This window comes from Chanodichthys erythropterus, chromosome 8 (assembly GCF_024489055.1).
Source record: "Chanodichthys erythropterus isolate Z2021 chromosome 8, ASM2448905v1, whole genome shotgun sequence".
NCBI classification, from domain to species: domain Eukaryota; kingdom Metazoa; phylum Chordata; class Actinopteri; order Cypriniformes; family Xenocyprididae; genus Chanodichthys; species Chanodichthys erythropterus.
Window position 1 is genome coordinate 30,376,841 of NC_090228.1, and position 25,295 is coordinate 30,402,135.

Here is a 25,295-nt window from a genome sequence, read left to right on the forward strand (position 1 = left end):
ATGGGTCTGACACAAATTGCCCGGTTAAGACCCACATAAGACCCTTACAGATTCCACTTAAAACCCATCTGGGCATCCACGGCTGGTCCCCATGTGTATCCCGGGTGCAAGCCCACTTTAAACCCCTTCAGACTGGTGGGCCCCAAATGGGTTTGGCATGAATTGCCCAGTTAGGACCCACACAAGACCCTTACAGATCCCACTTAAAACCCATCTGGGCATCCATGGCTGGCCCCCATGTGGATCCCGGGTGTAAGCCCACTTTAAACCCCTTTGGGCAGGTGGGGCCCAAATGGGTTTGGCATGAATTGCCCAGTTAGGACCCATGCAGTACCCTTACAGGTCCCACTTTTAGTACGTCTGGGCTTCCACGGCTTGCCCCAATGTGGATACCGGGTGCAAGCCCATAATGGGGCCCACATTTGCCGCCCATGAAGCCCTCATCTGGGCCCCACATGTCATTGCTGGCTGGGAAGGCAAGGGATGAATTTGGTTTTGATACTAACTTTTTGAAGCGTTTTAAAGCCTGTCTTTTGTGCCCTGTTACTCATTTAATTAATTTATCAATATCACAGGCAGTTGTTCCACTGAAATGGAAGGTGGCAAAAGTAACTCCCATCTATAAATCTGGCGATAAAATAGACCCTTCTAATTATAGGCCTATTAGTATTTTACCTGTTATTTCAAAGATTGTATAAGTATAATTTTTACAAAATTTTGAAGCAAAAACTCTAGTCTACAACCTCCAATACCCAGAAGTCTTGTGAACACAGATTTAATATATATTTTTAGGCCTGATTTCAGTGACTTAATTTTTTTGTTTTTTCAATAACCACGCATAAACGTTATTCCTTCAAAAACACAAACATGTACATATATGTTGCTCACATATTATGGTAGCCTAGTTTGTGCTGAATACAGTGTAATGACACTTGTGTCATTAATATGTTTATGAACAACTGAAAAAAGCACAAATGTCAGGGCATGTCAAATCTTCTCCAGGGCCCCAAAAATCCTCAGACCCCTGAGGGTTAAAGAGTCTGTATTGCACTAATGTTATGTCTTTTATTTAGTATTTTGTATTGTTAAAAAATTTCCTGTCCTTTTGTAGTCTTGCACTTGGTCTTTGTAGTTCTTCTGCTGTTTCCCCACCCTAATTTTGAACAAGTGCTCCCTGTTTTCCCTCTAGTGGTCATGTATTTTTAGTCTTGTGTTGGGCATTGTCTTGCGTTGGCTGTTGCTTGTATTCTTGGACTTCCTGCTGTTTCTTCTCATGGATTATTGAACAGCTTTTAATCAGCATATAGATCCAGCTTCCTCACTTCATTTTTAACAGTATACTAGAGGTAAGTCTTGCACTACTGATTACTGAGCCAAATTTGTTAATGACTCTGTTTGGGAAAGTGTTACTTACATTATGAGTTTTTCATTACAAATAAGGAAAGATTAACTTCTTTAAGCAAAACACAGAAATTTTACCCTGTTAAACATTTTCTTAGTAAATTTAAGAAGGACACTGATGTTAGCTGCTCTTTTTTTCCCTTCAAATTATACAAATGTAAGTCATCTTACCAAAAAGACTTTTCTCAGTAGTCTTACAAGAATTTCTATCATTTTCTACCATTCTACCATTTTCAATATCTACCATTGAAACTAACCATAACAGAAAAGCTTCAAAAACTCTTTTCTATCTTCAACTTTAAATGAGGTTGTTTGAGTGAAATGAAGAATGTAGAAACAACAAATGTTATGGGTGTGCTGATCATTGTCACATTTTTTGGACAATATTTACAAGCCTGTTTCCAAGCCAGCATGCAGGTTATATCAAATACAACCAAGCCAAATTAAGTAAGATTTAATTTAATCTTATTTATTATGAATGGGAATATATATTACAGTGGAGTTTCAGGCTTTATTCCCTGGAAACAGTGGGCAGTTGTGCAGCCCCTCATAACCATCTGAGCTCCACCCACATATCTTAAATTCTGGGAAACAGTTTCATAACACAGGATGTGTTATCCCAGAGGAGGAACTATAAGAACACACAGCAAAACTTGAAAAAACAACTGAAAAACAACATTTTTTCTGGTAAAACAGAATAGATCTCATTTGATTATCTTCACACAAATTACTATCTTTACATTATGTCTGCAAATTTTTATTAATGAGTAGTTTATTCGTTTATTTAGTAATGCATGGATTTTTAGCAGTTGGGCACTTTGTAAATGCAATTGTTAAATGCTGTAGATCAGTTTAAACAAGAATTGTTTGTAATGTAATATCTGTAAAAAGTTATTCTAGTTACCAATAATTCTATGACAGAATATGAAGACCACAGATTGTTTATTACAATAATGTATGTTAACATAAAGTATTTTAATAAATACCCTGGTAAGAATGTTTATGAAAATCTATTTTATGTTCTTATTCTTTACATGCTTTTTCATGTCTTCATTAACTGTGATTTCGTACAGGTCAACCTCAGATTCAGAAACAAGAATGTCCAGTACCGTCATACCCACAAACTCTGGGACGGTGATCATCCAGTTTCAGCAACCAGAACAAACGGCACCAGCTGAAAGAGGGACAAATGCTCCAGTGACTGTTCATGTACCACAGGCAGCTTCACTTCCTCAAGGACTTAAGGCATTTCTGAAAGGAAAACCAAAAGCACTTGGAGTGAGAAATCATTCAATAACTGATTATCATATGCGTCTGTCAGTGTGAAGGAGGAACAAATCCAAAAAAGCAGTAGTAGAAACATTAACTGTTAAGATGGGCAGGTTTTGTTGTGCAGACTTGACAATGCTGCTCAGCTGACAACTGTGATTAATTATGATCCCTGCAATATATATATATATATATATATTTTCTGGTCTTACTCAGATTGTCCAGATAATGATCGGCCTGCTGATTTTCCTGTTTGGCATTGTGTCTACAGTCCATGCAGAATCCATCTTTGTCTTCAGTGGTATTCCTTTCTGGGGATCTCTGATCGTGAGCAAACATTATACAATTAAGTACAGTTCTGTCTTTTATAACGTAAATTTTCTAACTGAAGCTTCCTTTCTCTCTTCTCAGTACATTACCGCAGGATCACTGAGCATTGCTGCAGAAAATGCACTCCATGGCAAAGGCACCTCCAGTCTGTGTTTGGTATGAACACATCACTTGTTATTTTCAGGGGTCCAAGCACCATCAAGTTGACAAAAGAATTTTCAGTTCCTCAACGCATTTCAAAGATATTAGTTCATTGGTCAGTCGGCCAACACCCATTTTTATGCATGGACTAGTATTTGCTGTTATAGTGCAATGAATCTCTAAACTCACGATTCGAATCATATCACAGGTAACTTACGGCTCATTTTTCAGATCAGCAAATAAAATAAAAATAGGGGTTTTGAGACAAATGTAACTTTGCATTTCATTTATTACTTAAAGTATACTTTAAATACTTCGATACCACAGCAAAAACTATTAGCCAAACTAAAACATTATTAAAGAGAAGCAAGCAGACAGTAAAAAAAAGAATACACACATTGATAAATGTAGTGCTCTCTTTCCTCCCAGATGTGACGTACCTGAGCTCTTAGGGCGAGTACCGTTGCTCGCGTGCGTTGTGGCCACAAAATAACAGAATTAGCAGCTTCACTCCGAAGAGCCAAACCAACTTGTAGTGTACCTTAAATCCAGAGCATCAAGTCCTCCTGAATTAGGAAATGTTAATCAGGGCCGCCTGCAGGATTTTATGTCAAGATACGCACAGAACTAGCACCCCCCCATTTTGCAAACTGTTGCTAAGAAACATTAGATATTGTAATAAACCCTGAATCACAATAATGCTGATAATGAAATGAATCTGCTAAGAGACATCTCTGTATTGCAGCTCCTGGGGTCCCCCTCAGTCTTCAGGTGATCCATTGTTACATAGATGTTCTCGTGCTGATGCACACATCATGTTAAGACCAGCGTGTGTCCGAAAACTTTTGTAAACACGGATTCGTGCTGCTTTCACCTAAAAAGGTTTGCAGTCGTTTTGGTGAAGCTGTTATGAAAGACACAATGTCTTGTACAGCATTCAAGGCATTTCGAACCAAGGGGATGCGTGTTGAGTGCACTATTGCCAAATTAAGTGCATGATTTCTGCAATGCACATAGGTGGCAGCCGGATACAGCTGTTTAATTTGGGCTTGAACACCTCGCACCTTGCCACTTATGTTCCCAGCCCCATCATACCCCTGTCCCACCATATTGCTAGGTTGTAATTTAAATTCGTCTAGCTTTTCCAGCAATGTTTTTGTAAGTGTCTCGCCGGTGGTATCAGCAGTGGAAACAAAGCACAAAAAGTCCTCTTGAACGGAAAAGTTGCCAGAGTCACGATCCACAAAGCGGACTATTAACGAGATTTGTTCTGAATTGCTGATGTCAGCCAACAGCAGAGAGAACCACTGGGCTCATTTGCATTTCTCAAGAATTGTGTTCTGAATCTTGTTTCCCACACAACTCAATTATTTCGTTTTGTATTTGATGCCCACAGTAATTTGCGTTTGAAGGTGCAAGCTGCAAATACTGTTTTAAGGTTGCATCACCATCTGCACGAAAGTTAAGAAACGCACAGAAATTGCTGCGTTCATCTGTGTGACCTCTAAGAGGTACATTTTGCTGTCCGCAAACAGCATTTAAATCAATTATTTTGACACCATATTTGTTGCGTTCTGTTGTGTCTTGGTGGAAACGATCTAACACTGCACAAATTGACTGCTTTTTTCCTGTACACACATGTAGAAAATTTGCAGCACATAACTGAGCAACCTGATGTGCTTGAGTGGATGCTTCATGACGATTTTTTTTTACGTTACTCCAGTCACTGAATGGCTTTGTCCTGAGAGTCATCTCGCCAGAGGAGAAAAGTATGCAGGCCACACAGAACAGGCCATCCTGTGATATGCTGCACCTCAATGTTGGATACAAAGAAAAACTCATCAGGGATTTTTCTTTTTTCCCAAAAATGGATCTTGACAGAGTGACCCAGTCTCTGGGTGGTCTGAATCTACTCTGCAGTGCACTGAGTTTAACGGAATCAGTGGCCAATTTAAGCTCTTCCACTTTAAATGTTCCGATATCTGCTATGTCAGTTATCGTAACCGGGCAGCTAGCAGCAGGTACCTGTGGGCTGGGAGGAATAACTGAAGGTTGCTGTTGGAGGAGGCTGAGCAGCTGGCAGCTGGATCTTCATCATCCGATGAAAGAGAGTGGGGCTTGGTTTGGAGTTGCCCAGGCTCAGTTGCCGATGAGACTGCGGTCTCGACTCCGAGCGGAGGAGCAATATTTGCCTCATTAGGTTTAGGCCTTTTGGCAAATGTCTCAGTTAAGTTTAGCTGTTTTAGAGAGCGTTTGCTCATTTTGAACCTTGCTGTAAACAATAACTATCTGAATTGTTAATTTGTTGTGTGTGGAAAAAGCGTCAATTAAACAAAACTAAAGCCAATAGATTTCTTTTCACCCATCCCCCACTTGTTTTTGACATTGTCTCCTTGTTCCTTGCCAGTGTTTTTGACCCTGGACTGTTTCTTTGTTTCATGATTGTTTGCTGCCTGCCTTGACCTTAGCCTGTGTTTGGATTACTCTTTAGCCTTGCCTTCTTGTGTCTGTTTGCTGGTGTTTGACCTCTGCCTGTACGACTACGCTCATTTTAATAAAGCCTGCACATGGATCATCAACTTTGTTGTCCTGCCCCATCCGTTACAGTATCTAATCTTTAGTGACGATTCTAATCGTCATACATTCAGTTCACACTAAACTTTGCATACATCATCCCCAGACCCTAGTGTTAAAAAGTTCTCAAAAGAATTTTGATTTGTTTTATCGTTGGGGAGATACTGGCCGATATGTTTCTGAGTGTGGCGCATAATGGCTAATTGCCTGTTTTTTCTAAACACAAATCCCAAACATCACAAAACTTGGTACACATGGACAACAAGACATTCTGAGTAAACATGCAAAATTGTATTAATTTCTGAATGTCAGGGGTGCTGACAGCAAGTTTTAAAATTTAGCCATTTATATAAATGGGAATCACAGGCTGTAATGCTAATGTAGTCCACAAGAGGGAGGCACAAGATAAAATCTGTATAAATGGTTAATTTGAAGGATTTAGAATTAAAATAATTATATTTTCATAAAGCTTAAGTCTAATCAGATTGCAAAGAAATCAGTGATCTCCAAATTACATTGATTTTCACATGATACAGAAAACATGTCAAGGTGCCAGTCAAGAATGAATGTATTTCTATCCAATTAAAATGAGGAGACAATATTATTTGTCTGTTGTAAAATAGTACATTGAAGAATAGTTCCATACAGAGACACCTGTATTTTATTTGAAATTTTAAGACTTTTATTATATTTGAAGAGCGATATTGTCATTGAATATATGTATTGTCCTCACAAGTCATTTAAATTTGGACCCTGATTATTGCCACTTGTGACTTTATTATTTATTTTTATAGTGCTCATATATATAATTTCATGATCTGCTTTAACACATTGGGTAAAGTGTTTGCAAACTTATTAACTTGTTTTTTGTTACTGTTTTCTGCCCATAGGTGAAAGGTTCACTTGGAATGAGCATCATAAGTGCTATAACTGCAGGCATTTCCATTATTATTCTTTCAATGGATTTGTTTATAGGACCAATGAACTCTTACTGCTATGACTGTTCTTTTTCCGATGACAACTGTTCTTATTCGGATGACAAATATACGGTATGTTAAGTTTTCTAGTCACATCTATTTAGTAATTACTATAAGATCACTGTGTTGTCAGGAAAGTTGTTAAAGTCCAGCTGTAATCTGTGCTTTTTTTTTTACTGGCTTTTAATAGAATAATCTAATAGACCTCCTACTATTACTGATCTTTTACAATGCAAGAAGGCATTGACGTTATACATTAATTGTAAACTCATTCTAGTTTGTTATATTATCAAATGAACCTCAAGGATTGTACATTCTGCACTTTCAGTCAGTGTACCAGTGTGAGTAACTATCGTTTATTTGATCAATATTTGTGCTAATGATGAGCGGTTTGTTTCAGACCCTCTTCCGGGGGATCAGTGGAGTGTCTTTGATATTCACTGTCCTTGAGTTCATCATCTCCATCTGTCTGTCAGCATTTGCCTGTAAAGCCAACGCCTGCTGTTCTCCTCAGGTGAGTCATGTGTTCAGGTCAAGAAGATGAGTGGCCACTATGGTTGCTAGGCAGTTGCTAGGGTGTTCTGGGTGGTTGCTAGGACATTGCAGATAAACAGAAAGATGGGTAGTTTTTCAGTTTCAATAATCTGCACAAAGGCTTCCACACCAAAACATTTCAGCAGGATTTTTGTCTTTCCCTTTTTCCATTTCCGTTTGAAATACAGTTCTGTCTATAAACCTGTAATACTGGAACTGCCAATGTTATTTAATTTATATCACAGTAAGAAGGTATAAAACACTACATGTGCATTTCTCCAAAGGTGCTGAATGTTCACCAAGTTGTAATTCCACAGTCCTATCAGACACATAATCTTAACCAGTCAGAGGTAAGAGAAGCTTGTAGCCCCAGACTAATTGGACTTTGTGTAAAATGGATAAAAAATTGTGTTTATATATATATATTTATATATACTATGTTCAAGATTAGTATTATCAATAAATAACCATTGAAGCTAAATGCACACTTGTTTTTCTTGCAGGTTCCTCTGGTCAGCGACTCTTCCATGCCTCACCATCCTGCAGTAAATCCCCCACAATACAGTGAAACAGCTCCTAAATATGAACCTTAAAAAGTGAGACAGAACTGTGGTCCTGCCGTTGGGTTTTATGCTTTTACAGTGACTTACTGTCCTGATTTATCTCTGTCAGTGGAGTAAAGTATTTCTTTTTGGCTTCTTTGTAGTTTTACAGAGTATCAAAGATATTTTGCAACTTTTATTCTCTACTTGACTACATTTTTGAACAAGCAAATGTACATTTTACCTCAATACATTTGAGTAATGCAGTTACACATATTTTGCATGGCACCTAACTTTTTCTGCAGCAGTTTGTTTCTGCTATAAAGAAGCGATATCGCCATCTACAGGGCATTGAAGGTACAGTACTATATCTTGTACGTTTTGCCTTTACTTGTCAACAAAGTTACTTTAGGTGAATGCGAGAGCATTAGCAGGTAGTTGATGAATCGCAGGTGTTTAAGAGAGGAGGTCATGACTGCAGCCGATGATGAGGCAGAAACCGGCACATCCAGTGCAGGCTTTGACTAATTAATTTTACTTTATTTTATTTATCCATTATATTGAAGAGACATTTTTGATTTATTGCAATATTGAGGTGTTCAGTTTTATTTTGACGAGAAAATAAACATGATATCTCATTTTACAAATTAACTGTTTCTTATTTTCACTGGCATGTCTCTAAGGTGTTGAGGACAAGTGCATCTTTGAGCCTACATTCAGTATGAGTAAAATACTTTAGTACTGTTAAAATCAGATCTCAGAGGCCTTAGTTCGATTAGGGAATTTAAGTACTTTTATAAACTAAAAAAAAAATTTAGTCTATGACTAGCTTAAAGGATTAGTTCACTTTCAAATAAAAATGTACTCACCCCCAGGTCATCTAAGATGTTCATGTCTTTCTTTCTTCAGTCGAAAAGAAATTAAGGTTTTTCATGAAAACATTCCAGGATTTTTCTCCTTAGTGGACTTCACTGGCCTCAAACGGTTGAAGGTCAAAATTAGTTTCAGTGCAGCTTCAAATAGCTTTAAACGAGGAATAAGAGTCTTATCTAGAGAAAGCATTGGCCATTTTCTAAAAATAAAAAAAATAAAAACTAAAAGAACTAGCTCTCTTCTTCTCTATTACAATTCCAGCAGTGTAGACGCTGCTAAGTGTATTACTGCCCTCCACAGGTCAAAGTTTGAACTAATTGTTATACACTTGCACTAGCATATTGTAAATGACAATTTAGTTCAAAGGCTGTCAAAAACCTTCATTTCTTTTCGACTGAAGAAAGAAGGACATGGACATCTTGGATAGGGCTCTGAACCGGTTCAAGGAACGAAAGCGAAAACCAGAAACAAACGAAATTTTGACCAAAACGTAACCAGAAACGGAAACGAAATCAAATTTAATCGTTCTGAACAGAAACGGTCATTTGAAATGGCCATTAACCGGTTAATAACGTTATTTTATCGTTCCGTTTAATATTTTGATTTGGCAGTCAACCAATCACGAATTCAAATAGTACAGCCTATGCAAATGTGATGCTGACGCATCCAACGTGAGTGAAATGCGCGTCAAGTCATCATAGGTTAGGTAAGTCACAATGGCAATGCCCTGGTATTAGTTTTTCCGATGATATATGTCACCATCCGTCAAGTATTAGGCCTACATTTAAGTGAAAATGAATGTCAAGTAATATGCAGTTTGTTGTGCGTTTCAAACCAGTGAAAATTGCAGGATAGTACAATTTTCAACATCACATCACGCATCTGCAGCGCTTCTATGAACGGAGAAAACTAGGCCTACCTACATAACACATAAAATGAAAGGGAATATTTCGGCCTATAGGCTAAAAAAAATAGGTCTACAGATTAACAATATGAAAGTGGTTATTTGTGGCGCACTCCAAAGATCTAGAAAAGGACACAGACATCCTGCTTGTTTTCGTTATTTGAGTGTCTTTTGTAAATGTATGAATGATGTCTTGCTTTTACCTGTATGACCATAAATTACGGAGACAGTTTACTGTCTTATAGAAGGAAAACAAATCCAGTGGTCATGCCGGCGCTTCGTGCATGGACACAAATTCTTGCATTGCTTAGGCTTCTTGATATCGCAGCTGTTAAATATTAAAATAAAATACAATCAATCAAATGTTACACTGCTCAATTCAATTCTGTAATACAATCTAACGTTTACCACCCGTGACCACTGCCTGACTGTGAGGTTATATGTGAAGGATGATGTTTTACATCGATAATGCGAGTGAAATAAAAGCTCATATAATAAATAATAGTTTAGCATTCATTAGTCTCGAAAATGAAAACAGTTGGATTCGTGCCGAATGAGAAAGGTAGGCTACAGATTCACTTTAAATTAATTTGTTTTGCATCTTATTTAGTTTTATTTCCAATAAATAAACCTGTTTCTCGCCTTGAATATAGCAGAAGCTGGAATGGCGTTAAAAAGAAAAGATTTTTTTTTTTTTAATTGTTTTGGCTTGACGTTTATATAGCCTGAATAGTCCAGCTGTTAATTTTAGAGGTTTTGTTATGGAGTACAGGCTAAGTGGATAGGTAAATTAATATAGGCTAGGCCTAGAGTTTTGTTCATAATTTATGTTTATAAACATTATAAACAAAGCTATGCAGGCTAGGCTATTTGTAAACATTTTACTTTATTTACCGATAACTTTATTATTTCTGAATGGAATAATAAAATGTGACGTATTTGCCTATGCCACTTATCTTTTTTCTTCTCAGGAATACCGTCGGTATTTTTAACCATGCAGCAAACATTAAAATATCTTGAAAAAATACATGCAAAGTAGGCTACATGCAAAATTAAAAAATACCGTAATTAACCGATATTTTTTCTAATCAAACCATTTTCGGAACGTTTATAATACGAAGGAACACTGGAACAGAAACGTTAAAATACTGATTCTGCTCGGAGTGGAACGATTGAATTTTTTTTCCCCGTTTTTAAGCCCTGATCTTGGATGACATGTGGGTGAGTAAATGATCAGGATATTTATATTTGAAAGTGAACTAATCCTTTAAGCCTTGTCTGTGAAAACGGTGGTAAGATTTTTACTCAAATTGTATTTGAATTGGTTACTTGTAACTTGTAATGGAGTCATTTTCACTGTTAGATATCTGTACTTTTACTTAAGTATGGTGTTCAGGTTTTCTTCACACCTCTGATCTCTGTTTTCCTTTCACTAAAAAGAGAACATGAATGTAATCACTGGATCAAATAGTAAATACAGATTTCTTAGCCACTTATGTGTAACCAATTATTACAATTACTAGTTCACAATTTACTTTACATCAACGATGCTGCCTAATCATCAGTGTAACTCTCTCTTTTTTACTTTAATGAATACGACTGATAAAAAAAAGCAATTTTTAAAACTTTTATTATAATTATTAAAATTATTCCTCAAAGTCTCAGTCCTTTGTGTCTCCTTCAGCAGGCTTCCTGTTCTGGGATTGAAAAACAAAATCAGAGATAAGAGTATCACAAACACCAGTTGTAATAAAGTTCACGTTCGTCAGGGAAGGAAGAGGACAGGGATCGGCTTTGACTGCTGACTGAGTTTTTATTTCAATAAGGAAAAATGAACAAACAAAAGTCTGTGCAACGCACAACACACAATCCACATCTACAGACGAGCTTCACTCCAGTATTGGTCTCCCAACCAGCTTCAGCATTCCCAGTCAGCAGTCCCTCTCTCTCACCCACTCCTGCTTCTCCTGGCATTTTATCCTGTCTCCATGCCAATTACTGGAATGAGAAACAGGTGTTCGTGATTTGCATTCAACCCACTCACTCACCACGCGTCTCCTGCCACTCTCTCCAGTTGCAGACCTCGCTGTACCACGCCTCCCTCGCCACACCAGTCTATCCTGATAAAGTTTTATTTCTTTTTTATCCTTTCTTGATCTCAGTATCTGTTATTTTCCAGTGATAAATGGTGAATGTTAATTGAGGGTAGTCAAAAATAGAAACAAGCAGATTCTGCGCCGGACAACGGCATGAACTCTAGAAACCACCCAAAACTGAATTCAAAGATTAGAGAACCGCACTTGAACCAGAAGCGAACCCTCTCTCAGGTTCCCCTCACAACACCACAGAGGGTGGAGCATTTTCCATATTCAATTTGACATCCAATAACAGTTTGAAAATACCTACTTTGTGGAATTTACCAGACAAATTGCCAGTGAAAGTATATACTTTTCCTGCACATGCTTTATTGTTTTGAAAGCCGATCTACAAGAACAGTTTTCCTCCACAGTTGTATTTTATCTAACTAAAATCTTTAACTAAAAACTAACCAGCTGCACCTGTCACAGGTCCATCAAGCTCCCTACAACTACTAAGCATCCACACTCGCATCTCTATTTGAGAGTGTACTTGCCCGACTACCTACCTGAATGCAGACTTACCTTTGTCATCTTCTACGCACTGTTATTCCTGTGACCAGCAATCAGCCTGTGTGTCGCATGATCCTACCTGCAAGAGAAGAACAACACTCGCTTAAGTGTTACCTGTGCTCTTATCATTGAATCACCTGCTCATCAGCTCGCGTTACCACTGCCGTTCAGTCAAGAAACACCAGCTGAGTGAAAACCTGTTTCTGGCTTGGGTTTCTCAGATATCAGAATTATTTTATTATGAGTTTGAGAAGTATGTGTTGCACTAATGTAATGCACCAATGTCTTTTATGTAGTATTTTGTATTGTTCATGATTTCCTGTCCTTTTTGTAGTCTTGCACTTGGTCTTTGTAGTTCTTCTGCTGTTTCCCCACCCTAATTTTGAACAAGTGCTCCCTGTTTTCCCTCTAGTGGTCATGTATTTTTAGTCTTGTGTTGGGCATTGTCTTGCGTTGGCTGTTGCTTGTTTTCTTGGACTTCGTGCTGTTTCTTCTCATGGATTATTGAACAGCTTTTAATCAGCATATAGATCCAGCTTCCTCACTTCATTAACAGCATACTAGAGGTAAGTCTTGCACTACTGATTACTGAGCCAAATTTGTTAATGACTCTGTTTGGGAAAGTGTTACTTACATTATGAGTTTTTCATTACAAATAAGGAAAGATTAACTTCTTTAAGCAAAACACAGAAATTTTACCCTGTTAAACATTTTCTTAGTAAATTTAAGAAGGACACTGATGTTAGCTGCTCTTTTTTTCCCTTCAAATTATACAAATGTAAGTCATCTTACCAAAAAGACTTTTCTCAGTAGTCTTACAAGAATTTCTATCATTTTCTACCATTCTACCATTTTCAATATCTACCATTGAAACTAACCATAACAGAAAAGCTTCAAAAACTCTTTTCTATCTTCAACTTTAAATGAGGTTGTTTGAGTGAAATGAAGAATGTAGAAACAACAAATGTTATGGGTGTGCTGATCATTGTCACATTTTTTGGACAATATTTACAATACTGTTTCCAAACCAGCATGCAGGTTATATCAAATACAACCAAGCCAAATTAAGTAAGATTTAATTTAATCTTATTTATTATGAATGGGAATATATATTACAGTGTAGTTTCAGGCTTTATTCCCTGGAAACAGTGGGCAGTTGTGCAGCCCCTCATAACCATCTGAGCTCCACCCACATATCTTAAATTCTGGGAAACAGTTTCATAACACAGGATGTGTTATCCCAGAGGAGGAACTATAAGAACACACAGCAAAACTTGAAAAAACAACTGAAAAACAACATTTTTCTGGTAAAACAGAATAGATCTCATTTGATTACCTTCACACAAATTACTATCTTTACATTATGTCTGCATATTTTATTAATGAGTAGTTTATTCGTTTATTTAGTAATGCATGGATTTTTAGCAGTTGGGCACTTTGTAAATGCAATTGTTAAATGCTGTAGATCAGTTTAAACAAGAATTGTTTGTAATGTAATATCTGTAAAAAGTTATTCTAGTTACCAATAATTCTGTGACATACAAAGACCACAGAATGTTTATTACAATAATGTATGTTAACATAAAGTATTTTAATAAATACCCTGGTAAGAATATTTATGAAAATCTTTTTTATGTTCTTATTCTTTACATGGTTTTTACATGTCTTGATTAACTGTGATTTCATACAGGTCAACCTCAGATTCAGAAACAAGAATGTCCAGTACCATCATACCCACAAACTCTGGGACGGTGATCATCCAGTTTCAGCAACCAGAACAAACGGCACCAGCTGAAAGAGGGACAAATGCTCCAGTGACTGTTCATGTACCACAGACAGCTTCACTTCCTCAAGGACTTAAGGCATTTCTGAAAGGACAACCAAAAGCACTTGGAGTGAGAAATCATTCAATAACTGACTATCATATGCGTCTGTCAGTGTGAAGGAGGAAGTGTACAGGAACAAATCCAAAAAAGCAGTAGTAGAAACATTAACTGTTAAGATGGGCAGGTTTTGTTGTGCAGACCTGACAATGCTGCTCAGCTGACAACTGTGATTAATTATGATCCCTGCAATATATTTATATATATATATTTTCTGGTCTTACTCAGATTGTCCAGATAATGATCGGCCTGCTGATTTTCCTGTTTGGCATTGTGTCTACAGTCCATGCAGAATCCATCTTTGTCTTCAGTGGTATTCCTTTCTGGGGATCTCTGATCGTGAGCAAACATTATACAATTAAGTACAGTTCTGTCTTTTATACTGTAAATTTTCTAACTGAAGCTTCCTTTCTCTCTCTTCTCAGTACATTACCGCAGGATCACTGAGCATTGCTGCAGAAAATGCACTCCATGGCAAAGGCACCTCCAGTCTGTGTTTGGTATGAACACATCACTTGTTATTTTCAGGGGTCCAAGCACCATCAAGTTGTCAAAAGAATTTTCAGTTCCTCAACGCATTTCAAAGATATTAGTTCATTGGTCAGTCGGCCAACACCCATTTTTATGCATGGACTAGTATTTGCTGTTATATTGCAATGAATCTCAAAACTTACGATTTGAATCATATCACAGTTACTGAGTAACTTACGGCTCATTTTCCAGATCAGCAAATGAAATAAAAATAGGGGTTTTGAGACAAATGTAACTTTGCATTCCATTTATTACTTAAAGTATACTTTAAGTACTTCGATACCACAGCAAAAACTATTAGCCAAACTAAAACATTATTAAAGAGAAGCAAGCAGACAGTAAAAAAAAGAATACACACATTAAAACATTAATAAATACTATAGTACAGTTACAAATAAAGTTAGATCTAACTGTAGTATTCAGGTATGGCTAAATCTGTCTGATATTAAGGACAGAGATAAGTCCTTCCTGTTGGATGCCCCACTGAGTCCTTCTGGCCTGTTCGGTGACGCCATCAACACCGTCACAGAAAGGTTTCAGGAAGCGATGAAGCAAGCTAATGTGATGCAGCAGTTTTTTCTTTGCCGTGCCCAAGTCCCTTCAGCTGCTGGGCGGGAGCAGCCCACGGTGGTGGGCCCCGAGCAGGCTCTGGTGATGGCACAAGAAGTAGAGACTCTCTTGCGAAAAGAGGCTATAGAAAGGGTTCCTCCTCCCAGCAGGGAGTCAGGGTTTTACAGCCGCTATTTCATTATGCCAAAGAAAGACGGAGGGTTGCGTCCAATTTTAGATCTTTGCCAGCTGAACAAAACAGTAGCAAAACTCAGGTTCAAAATGCTGACAGTAAACACGTCGTGTCACAGATCAGATCCGAGGACTGGGGGGGGGGGGGGGGGGGGGGGGGGGTGGGGATCATGAGTGGTTGCTCAACTCAGGGTCTGTGGCAGGACCATCATCTTTCATGGCACGTAAATTGCCTGGAGATAATGCCGGTATTTGTAGCTCTGAAATACTTCCTTCCAGACCTCAGGGATCATCATGTGTTAGTTCGATCAGACAACACAGCTGTGATCTCTTATATAAATCATCAGGGGGGTCTGAGATCATGCCCACTTTACAAGTTGGCGAATCAGATCCTCCTGTGGTCTCAAGTGAAACTACTCTCCCTCAGAGCAGTTTACATCCCAGGGTACCTGAATGTGGGAGCGGACATCCTGTCGAGGCAGGGGCCGAGGCCTAGGGAATGGAGTCTTCACCCCGAGGTGGTGAAGCTATTATGGGAGAACTACGGCGAAGCCCAAGTGGATCTGTTTGCGTTTTGAGAGACGACTTACTGTCCACTTTGGTTCTCAATGTCAAGCCCAGCACCTCGTGGGTTGGATGCTATAGTACAGCCGTGGCCGAGGCTACCGCTGTATGCATTTCCCCCGATTGCGCTGCTCCCAGGAGTTCTGGAGAGAGTACGCTGGGACGGGCCTGCCTGTTATTAATAGCCCCATTCTGACTGGCCCGAGTGTGGTTCTCGGACCTAATATCCCTTCTCGACGGGTTTTCCTGCAGGGTTATACCCCTCCTCATTAAAGGTGTATATGGCAGCCTTAGCTTCTTACCACGTTCCTTTCAGTGGAATATCTCTGGGGAGACACCCACATATATCTTGATTCCTTTGTGGCACTTTGAGGCTCAGACCTGCAGTACGCATGAGATTACCAGCTTGGGATATGGCCTTTTTATTACAGGGCCTGTCTATGGCACCCTTCGAGCCCCTCTAAGAGGTGCCAGAGAAGTTTTTAACAGTGTTTCTATTAACTATTTCATCTCTCAAGAGAAGACTTTTGTCGGTTTCTCCATCGTGCTTAGAATTTCAGCCTGGCAATGTAAAAGCATTTTTACATCCCAGGATAGGGTATATCCCTAAGGTCCTCACTAATCCTGCGAGACCTATTGTGCTGCAGGCATTCTGTCCGCCTTCATTTGCGTCACTGGACCAGGAAAGACTTCAGCTGTGCCCAGTTCGAGCACTGGATGAGCTGCCATGTGGAGAAAAACTGATCAACTATTTGTGTGTTTTGGAGCACCAAGGAAAGGTCTTCTAGCATCCAAGCAGAGAATGAGCAAGTGGGTGGATGAGGCCATCTCACTTGCTTTTGAGTCAGTTGGACATCTTTCACCATTGGTTGTTAGGACTCACTCTACGAGAAGTATGGCTGCCTCTAAAGGTTTTATCTCAGGAGTTTCCCTATCTGACATTTGTGATGCGGCAGGATGGTCATCACCACATACGTTTATGAGGTTCTATGAACTAGACCTCGGCTCCACTCCAGGGGCGCAGGTGCTTCAGTAATGTGTGCGCCTCGGCTACACACGTATGGTCACTTGCTCATATGGCGAAGTTGGTATTGTCGTTCCCATAGTGACTACGCAGTGCGAGTTCCCTTGAAAGGGAACGTCTCAGTTATGTATATAACCTTAGTTCCCTGAATAGGAACGAGATGCTGCGTTGCCATGCCATACTCTCAGCATGCCTGTAAGCGACTTGCTTCAGAAGCTGAATGTAAATGTGTTTGGGCCGGCTTTATATTTCCTGGTCAGTGACGTCACCTGCCTATGATGTACCGTCTCCTGATTGGACAGATTTCATACATGCTTCATGACAACATCACGCAGAGGCGTTCCAATAGCGACTATGCAGCGTCTCGTTCCCTATTCAGGGAACTAAGATTATATATATAACCGAGATGTTTTGGATTACTCTTTTGCCTTGCCCTCTTGTGTCTGTTTGCTGGTGTTTGACCTCTGCCTGTACGACTACGCTCATTTTAATAAAGCCTGCACATGGATCTCCAACTCCGTTGTCCCGCCCCATCCGTTACAGTATCTAATCTTAAGTGACGATTCTAATTGTCATACATTCAGTTCACACTAAACTTTGCATACATCATCCCCAGACCCTAGTGTTAAAAAGTTCTCAAAAGAATTTTGATTTATTTTATTGTTGGGGAGATACTGGCTGATGTTTCTGAACTTGGTACACTTAGACAACAAGACATTCTGAGTAAACATGCAAAATGTCATTAATTTCTGATGCTCAGGGGTGCTAACAACAAGTTTTAAAATTTAGCCATTTATATACAGGTGCTGGTCATATAATTAGAATATTGTGAAAAAGTTCATTTTTTTTATTGTAAATTATTTTAAAAAATGAAACTTTCATATATTCTAGATTCCCTACATGTAAAGTAAAACATTTAATTTTTTTTTTTTTTTTTTTTTTTTATTTGTTGATTAGAGTGTACAGCTCATGAAATTCTAAAATCCAGTATCTCAAAATATTAGAATATTTACATTTGAGTTTCATTAAATGACCATCCCTACAGTATAAATTCCGGGTATCTCTTGTTCTTTGAAACCACACTAAAGGGGAAGACTGCTGACTTGGCAATGGTCCAGGAGACAATCATTGTCACCCTCCACAAAGAGAGTAAGTCACAGATGGTCATTACTGAATGGGGTGGCTGTTTACAGAGTGATGTATCAAAGCATATTAAATGCAAAGTTGACTGAAAGGAAGAAATTGGGTAGGCAAAGGTGCACAAGCAACAGGGATGACTGCAAGCTTGAGAATACTGTCAAGTAAAGCCAATTCAAACACTTGGGAGAGCTTCACAATGAGTAGAATGAAGCCGGAGTCAGCACATCAAGAGTCACCACACTCAGGCATCTTCAGGAAAAGGACTACCAAGCCACTTCTGAAACAGAAACAACATCAGAAGCATTTTACCTGGGCTAAGGAGAAAAAGAACTGGACAGTGAACAGTGGTCTAAAGTCCTCTTCTCAAATAAAAGTAAATTTTGCATTTCATGTTGAAATCATGGTCCCAGAGTCTGAAGGAAGACTGGAGAGGCAGAGAATCCAAGCTGCTTGAAGTCTAGTGTGAAGTTTCTGAAGTCAGTAATGATTTGGGGGGCTGTGACATCTGCTAGTGTTGGTCCATTGTGTTTTATCAAGTGCAAAGTCAATGCAGCCATCTTCCAGGAGATTTTGGAGAACTTTATGCTTCCATCTGCCGACAAGCTTTATGGAGATGCTGATTTCCTTTTCTAGCAGGACTTTAGCACCTGCCCACAGTGCAAAAACTACTTCCAAGTGGTTTGCTGACCATGTTATTACTGTGCTTTATTGGCCAGCCAACATGCCTGACCTGAATCTATGGGATATTTTCAAGAGAAAGATGAGAAACAGTCGATCCAACAATATACAGATGATCTGAAGGCTCAATAGTGCCTCAGCAGTGCCACAGACTGATCACTTCCATGCCACACTTCACTGATGCTGTAATTTGTGCTAGGAGCAAGTAATTTGCTGTAATATGTGCTGTCGACCAAGTATTGAGTGCACAAATGAACATACTTTAAAGAACTTGAACTTTTCTGTTTTGCAAATCCATTTTTTGATTGATCTTAGGAAATATTATAATATTTTGAGATACTGGATTTTGGACTTTCATGAGCTGTACGCTCTAATCATTAAAATGTAAAAAATAAAAAAGCTTTTGAAATGTTTTACTTTACATGTAGGAAATCTAGAATATATGAAAGTTTAATTTTTAAAAATAATTTACAATAAAAAAACAATTTACTTTTTGATGATATTCTAATTATATGACCAGCACCTGTAAATGAGATTCACAGGCTGTAATGCTAATGTTGTCCACAAGAGGGAGGCACTGGATAAAATCTGTGTAAATGGTTAATTTGAAGGACTTAGAATTAAAATATATTTTCATAAAGCTTAAGTCTAATTAGATATTTATTTTTATAGTGCTCATATATATCGTTTCATGATCTGCTTTAACACATTGGGTGAAGTGCTTGCAAACTTATTAACTTGTTTTTTGTTATTGTTTTCTGCCCATAGGTGAAAGGTTCACTTGGAATGAGCATCATAAGTGCTATAACTGCAGGCATTTTCATTATTATACTCTCACTGGATTTGTCTATAGGACGACTGAACGCTTACTGTTATGACTGTTCTTATTTGGAGGTCAACTGTAGGGTATGTTAACAACTTTTCTATTCACATTTATTTAGTAATTACTATAAGATAACTGTGTTGTCAGTAAAGTTGTTAGCTGTAATCTGCAATAACCCATCCATTCTTTTTTTTTTTTTACTGACAATAGAAGAATCTGATATACTTCCTACTATTACTGATCTTTTACAATGCAAGAAGGCATTGACATTACACATTAATTGTAAACTCAGTCTAGTTTGTTATATTACCAAATGAACCTCAAAGATTGTAAATTCTGCCCTTGCAGTCAGTGTACCAGTGTGAGTTACTATCATTTATTTGATTAATATTTGTGCTAATGATGAGTGTTTTCTCAGACCTTCCTCAAGGGGATCACTGGTGTGTTCTTGGTATTCACTGTCCTTGAGTTCATCATCTCCATCTGTCTGTCAGCATTTGCCTGTAAAGCCAACGCCTGTTCTCCTCAGGTGAGTCATGTGTTCAGGTCTAGAAGATGAGTGGCCGCTACGTTGTTCTTGGTGGTTGCTAGGACATTGCAGATAAACAGAAAGATGGGTAGTTTTTCAGTTTCAATAATCTGCATAAAGACACAAAGTTTCCACACCAAAACATTTCAGCAGGATTTATGTCTTTCTATAGGTTTCAGTTCTGTCTATAAACCTGTAATACTGGAACTGCCATTGTTATTGAATTTATATCACAGTAAGAAGGTATAAAACACAGCATGTGTATTTTTCCAAAGGTGCTGAATGTTCACCAAGTTGTAATTCCACAGTGCTATCAGACACATAATCTTAACCAGTCAGAGGTAAGAGAAGCTTGTAGCCCCAGACTAATTGTACTTTATGTAAAATGGATAAAAAATAAAAATTAGTGTTTAGTGTTGATTTTTTATATATATATATATATATATATATATATATGTATATATGTGTGTGTGTGTGTGTGTGTGTATATGTATATATATATATGTACACACTCACCAAAAGGATTATTAGGAACACCTGTTCAATTTCTCATTAATGCAATTATCTAATCAACCAATCACATGGCAGTTGCTTCAATGCGTTTAGGGGTGTGGTCCTGGTCAAGACAATCTCCTGAACTCCAAACTGAATGTCAGAATGGGAAAGAAAGGTGATTTAAGCAATTTTGAGTGTGGCATGGTTGTTGGTGCCAGACGGGCTGGTCTGAGTATTTCACAATCTGCTCAGTTACTGGGATTTTCACGCACAACCATTTCTAGGGTTTACAAAGAATGGTGTGAAAAGGGAAAAACATCCCCTATGCGGCAGTCCTGTGGGCGAAAATGCCTTGTTGATGCTAGAGGTCAGAGGAGAATGGGCCGACTGATGCAAGCTGATAGAAGAGCAACTTTGACTGAAATAACCACTCGTTACAACCGAGGTATAAAGCAAAGCTTTTCTGAAGCCACAACACGGACAACCTTGAGGCGGATGGGCTACAACAGCAGATGACCCCATCGGGTACCACTCATCTCCAGTACAAATAGGAAAAAGAGGCTACAATTTGCATGAGCTCACCAAAATTGGACAGTTGAAGACTGGAAAAATGTTGCCTGGTCTGATGAGACATTCAGATGGTAGAGTCAGAATTTTTAAATGCCACGGCCTACCTGAGCATTGTTTCTGACCATGTCCATCCCTTTATGACCACCATGTACCCATCCTCTGATGGCTACTTCCAGCAGGATAATGCACCATGTCACAAAGCTTGAATCATTTCAAATTGGTTTCTTGAACATGACAATGAGTTCACTGTACTAAAATGGCCCTCACAGTCACCAGATCTCAACCCAATAGAGCATCTTTGGGATGTGGTGGAAAGGGAGCTTCGTGCCCTGGAACATTTCTAAAGAATGCTTTCAGCACCTTGTTGAATCAATGCCACGTAGAATTAAGGCAGTTCTGAAGGCGAAAGGGGGTCAAACACAGTATTAGTATGGTGTTCCTAATAATCCTTTAGGTGAGTATATATATATATATATATATATATATATATATATATATATATACACTATGTTCAAGGTTAGTATTATCAATAAATAACCATTGAAGCTAAATGCACACTTGTTTTTCTTGCAGGTTCCTCTTGTCAGCGACTCTTCCATGCCTCACCATCCTGCAGTAAATCCCCCACAATACAGTGAAACAGCTCCTAAATATGAACCTTAAAAAGTGAGACAGAACTGTGGTCCTGCCGTTGGGTTTTATGCTTTTACAGTGACTTACTGTCCTGATTTATCTCTGTCAGTGGAGTAAAGTATTTCTTTTTGGCTTCTTTGTAGTTTTACTGAGTATCAAAGATATTTTGCAACTTTTATTCTCTACTTGACTACATTTTTGAACAAGTAACTGTACATTTTACTCCAATACATTTGAGTAATGCAGTTACACATATTTTGCATGGCACCTAACTTTTTCTGCAGCAGTTTGTTTCTGCTATAAAGAAGTGATATCGCCATCTACAGGGCATTGAAGGTACAGTACTATATCTTGTACGTTTTGCCTTTACTCACCCAAACTTGTCAACAAAGTTACTTTAGGTGAATGCGAGAGCATTAGCAGGTAGTTGATGAATCGCAGGTGTTTAAGAGACGAGGTCATGACTACAGCCGATGATGAGGCAGAAACCGGCACATCCAGTGCAGGCTTTGACTAATTAATTTTACTTTATTTTATTTATCCATTATATTGAAGAGACATTTTTGAAGGATATTGGTTCACTTATGGCCTTTTTGTGAAGTTGAGGTTAACTGAGAGGTTAACTGTTGTGTTGACCTTGATTTATTGCAATATCGAGGTGTTCAGTTTTATTTTGACTAAAAAATAAACGATATCTCATTTTACAAATTAACTGTTTCTTATTTTCACTGGCATGTCTCTAAGGTGTTGAGGACAAGCGGATCTTTGAGCATGTTGTTATTGACTTACATGGCGTGCCGCCTTCCGTTTATAACAAATCAAATGTTACACTGCTCAATTCAATTCTGTAATACAATCTAACGTTTACCACCCGTGACCACCGCCTGACTGATGTAAAGGATGATGTTTTACATCGATAATGCGAGTGAAATAAAAGCTCATATTACTTTATTTACCGATTAATAACTTTATTATTTATGAATGGAATAATAAAATGCGACGTATTTGCCTATGCCACTTATCTTTTTTCCTGTAAGGAATAGCGTCGGTATTTTTAACCATGCAGCAAACATTAAAATATCTTGAAAAAGTACTTCAATTTATAAACCGTTGTTTTTAATAGGTTGTTTAATAGGTTTATATTTGGACAGAATTTTGTTGGAACTGTCTGCCAATGTTATTGAATTTATATTGCAGTAAGCTACATGTGTATTTTTCCAAAGGTGCTAAATATTCACAGCTCTATCATTCCCGGAACTATAGCTTTTTGAAGAATATGAAAGTGCGGTTTTGGCGGAACTACTTGGAAGGTGATCTTTTGTTTATATAAAGCATATTTACATTTTTTTTTTTGGAAAATGACTGATGGTTTCTCTAGATTAGACTCTTAATCCTCGTCAGGTATCATTTAAAGCTCTTTGAAGCTGCACTGAAACTGACATTTTGACCTTCAACCGTTTGGACTCCATTGAAGTCCACTATATGGAGAATAATCCTGGAATGTTTTCCTCAAAAACCTTCATTTCTTTTCAACTGAAGAAAGAAGGACATCTTGGATGACATAGAGGTGAGTAAATTATCAGGAAAATTTTATTTGAAAGTGAACTAATCCTTTAATAAAACTTGTGCACAATACATATTTGGTTCCGACTCCCCATTTGTGAATAAATTGGCTCTTAAATGATTTAGATCTTATTACCAGCTCATTACCAAGCACTGTAAATGATAAGAAAATTATTTTTCTATGGCCAAGAAAAATGCCCTTCTGTTAGAATGAATTAATATTCAATACTGAGTGTTCACAGAATTAACTGATTGTAATTTTAATGTAACAAGTTAACTGATTCAAATGTTCATAATCATAATAATCATTTGTTATGAATAATTAATATTTCCCCTTTGAGTTACTTCACTACAGTAGCCTGGATTTCAAACAAATATGCATTTTGTCTTACAAAAAATAGTAACTTACTTTAAGAGTTGATTTTAAAAAAATATACAAAGGTTCAAGTAGATTATGTCAAAGTAGCTTATACTAACATCAATGTACTAATAGTATATTATTAACAAAATTAGCCCACTTTTTAGTGTATAAAGTATACTTTAAGTTTAATATATCGCATGTGATTCTCATGCGCATTTCGTCAGTAAAGCCGGTTCCCTGATTACAGCGAAATCGCCATCACCTGCTTTCAAATGGAGCGCCATTTAATAACCAGGGGTTTCATTTATAAAGCGTGCATACGCACAAAACGAGGCTGGAAACATGCGTACGCCAGTTCCCACGCAAAGGTTTTGATCTATAAAAACAAACTTGACGGGAGAATGTGCACACCTTTAAGCAAACTTTGAGCTGTGTGTACGCATATTCTGGAGACAAAGGTGATATGAATTGAGATAGTAGATGTGCTACTTTCTATCACTTTTCCAGTGACACGCTGTTTTAATGACAGCGAGGAGCGCTGGGAGCTCAATAATTCCTCTTTAAACTAAACTGCAGATGTTATGGCAAAATATTTTTTTGAGAATGACGATCAGTGATGCACAGTTAACTTAGATATTATGGAAGACACTGCTGGATTCGGTGGTCGAACGGTCCGTTGTCCAGTTTGAATAGGTCCAATAATATTTTACAGTACAACCACAGCTGCAGGAGGTGTTGATTTCGTGTGAAGGATCTTCAAACAATTACCATTTGAAGAATATAATTTGAGGAAAACGGTAAGATTTGCATGTTTTCTTTTTAAAGTAGGCCGATCTGTTTCCACTAAAAATATAGCCTATAAACTTCTTAAAAAAGATATGTTCACCTTATCAGCAAAACTGCATAAATTTGATTTGAATTGTTTAAAACTATTAAAATACTATCTGGCCAGTCGAAATGAATGAATCGACTCTATTCTAAAACCTTTATCTGAAGCATTTGATACAATTTTGTTTTTATGGATATTTTGATGTATTTATTCTAAAACATAAAGAGGATATTGGATGATCTTTATCAATATAATGTGTGGCACAAATTGCATTTATAGTCCATATCTAATATTTTCCAATGTCTTGTACCTTTGACGGTGTTAACCGTGGTGTCATGTGGATGGGAACGTGTATGGAAATGATATGCAGATGAGGTTATGCATAGTAAAACTAGGCATCGTAAGCTCCATATATGGTGATTTCGGGGAGGAGACGGGGTGGAGATGCACGTACGCACAATCTTCCGCTGACTGGGATTTATAAAGGGATTTGTGCGCAGGTTCTGGCGTACGCATGGTTTTATAAATCAGATTTTTTTTTGTGCATACGCAGAATCTAGCTTTTGCGTGTACGTACACTTTTAGTAGGGATCCTACACAGTTTTATAAATGAGACCCCAGAACCGTAGATAACTGACAAGCAACGCAATATTGCGTTCATTATCGCAGATGAATCGCCTTCGATAATGAACGCGATATTGCGTAGCTTGTCAGTGATCTACGGTTCTGTCTATTAAA

At 38.0% G+C, this 25,295-nt stretch overlaps 2 protein-coding genes across 9 annotated transcripts in view; both read left to right on the forward strand.

Moving 5' to 3' along the window:
• The window catches only part of LOC137024763 (membrane-spanning 4-domains subfamily A member 15-like), a 39,356-nt gene extending 31,335 nt beyond the window's left edge, over window positions 1-8,021 (forward strand). The window contains exons 1-8 of one of the 5 annotated variants that reach the window (XM_067392634.1): window positions 1,202-1,346; window positions 2,475-2,679; window positions 2,887-2,997; window positions 3,082-3,156; window positions 6,606-6,764; window positions 7,093-7,206; window positions 7,511-7,576; window positions 7,730-8,021. In XM_067392634.1, the coding sequence (XP_067248735.1) occupies window positions 2,500-2,679; window positions 2,887-2,997; window positions 3,082-3,156; window positions 6,606-6,764; window positions 7,093-7,206; window positions 7,511-7,576; window positions 7,730-7,819 (795 nt within the window). In that variant the 5' untranslated portion in view covers window positions 1,202-1,346; window positions 2,475-2,499 and the 3' untranslated portion in view covers window positions 7,820-8,021. The other 4 variants (XM_067392630.1, XM_067392631.1, XM_067392633.1 and 1 more) reach the window with 4 other exon arrangements.
• Window positions 8,022-12,608: 4,587 nt separating this feature from the next.
• On the forward strand, window positions 12,609-25,177 carry LOC137024770 (membrane-spanning 4-domains subfamily A member 15-like). Of its 4 annotated transcripts, none has more exons than XM_067392643.1 (8): window positions 12,610-12,759; window positions 13,884-14,088; window positions 14,305-14,415; window positions 14,502-14,576; window positions 19,523-19,660; window positions 19,996-20,106; window positions 20,382-20,447; window positions 21,745-23,473. In XM_067392643.1, the coding sequence occupies exons 2-8, from the start codon at window positions 13,909-13,911 to the stop codon at window positions 21,832-21,834; spliced, it is 771 nt and encodes a 256-aa protein (XP_067248744.1). In that variant the 5' UTR covers window positions 12,610-12,759; window positions 13,884-13,908; the 3' UTR covers window positions 21,835-23,473. The 4 variants fall into 4 exon arrangements, with proteins under 4 accessions (XP_067248746.1, XP_067248744.1, XP_067248747.1 ...); XM_067392644.1 differs by lacking the exon at window positions 12,610-12,759 and adding an exon at window positions 12,893-13,500 and having other exon boundaries at window positions 21,745-25,174; XM_067392645.1 differs by lacking the exon at window positions 20,382-20,447 and having other exon boundaries at window positions 12,609-12,759; window positions 21,745-25,175.
• Window positions 25,178-25,295: the final 118 nt, after the last annotated feature.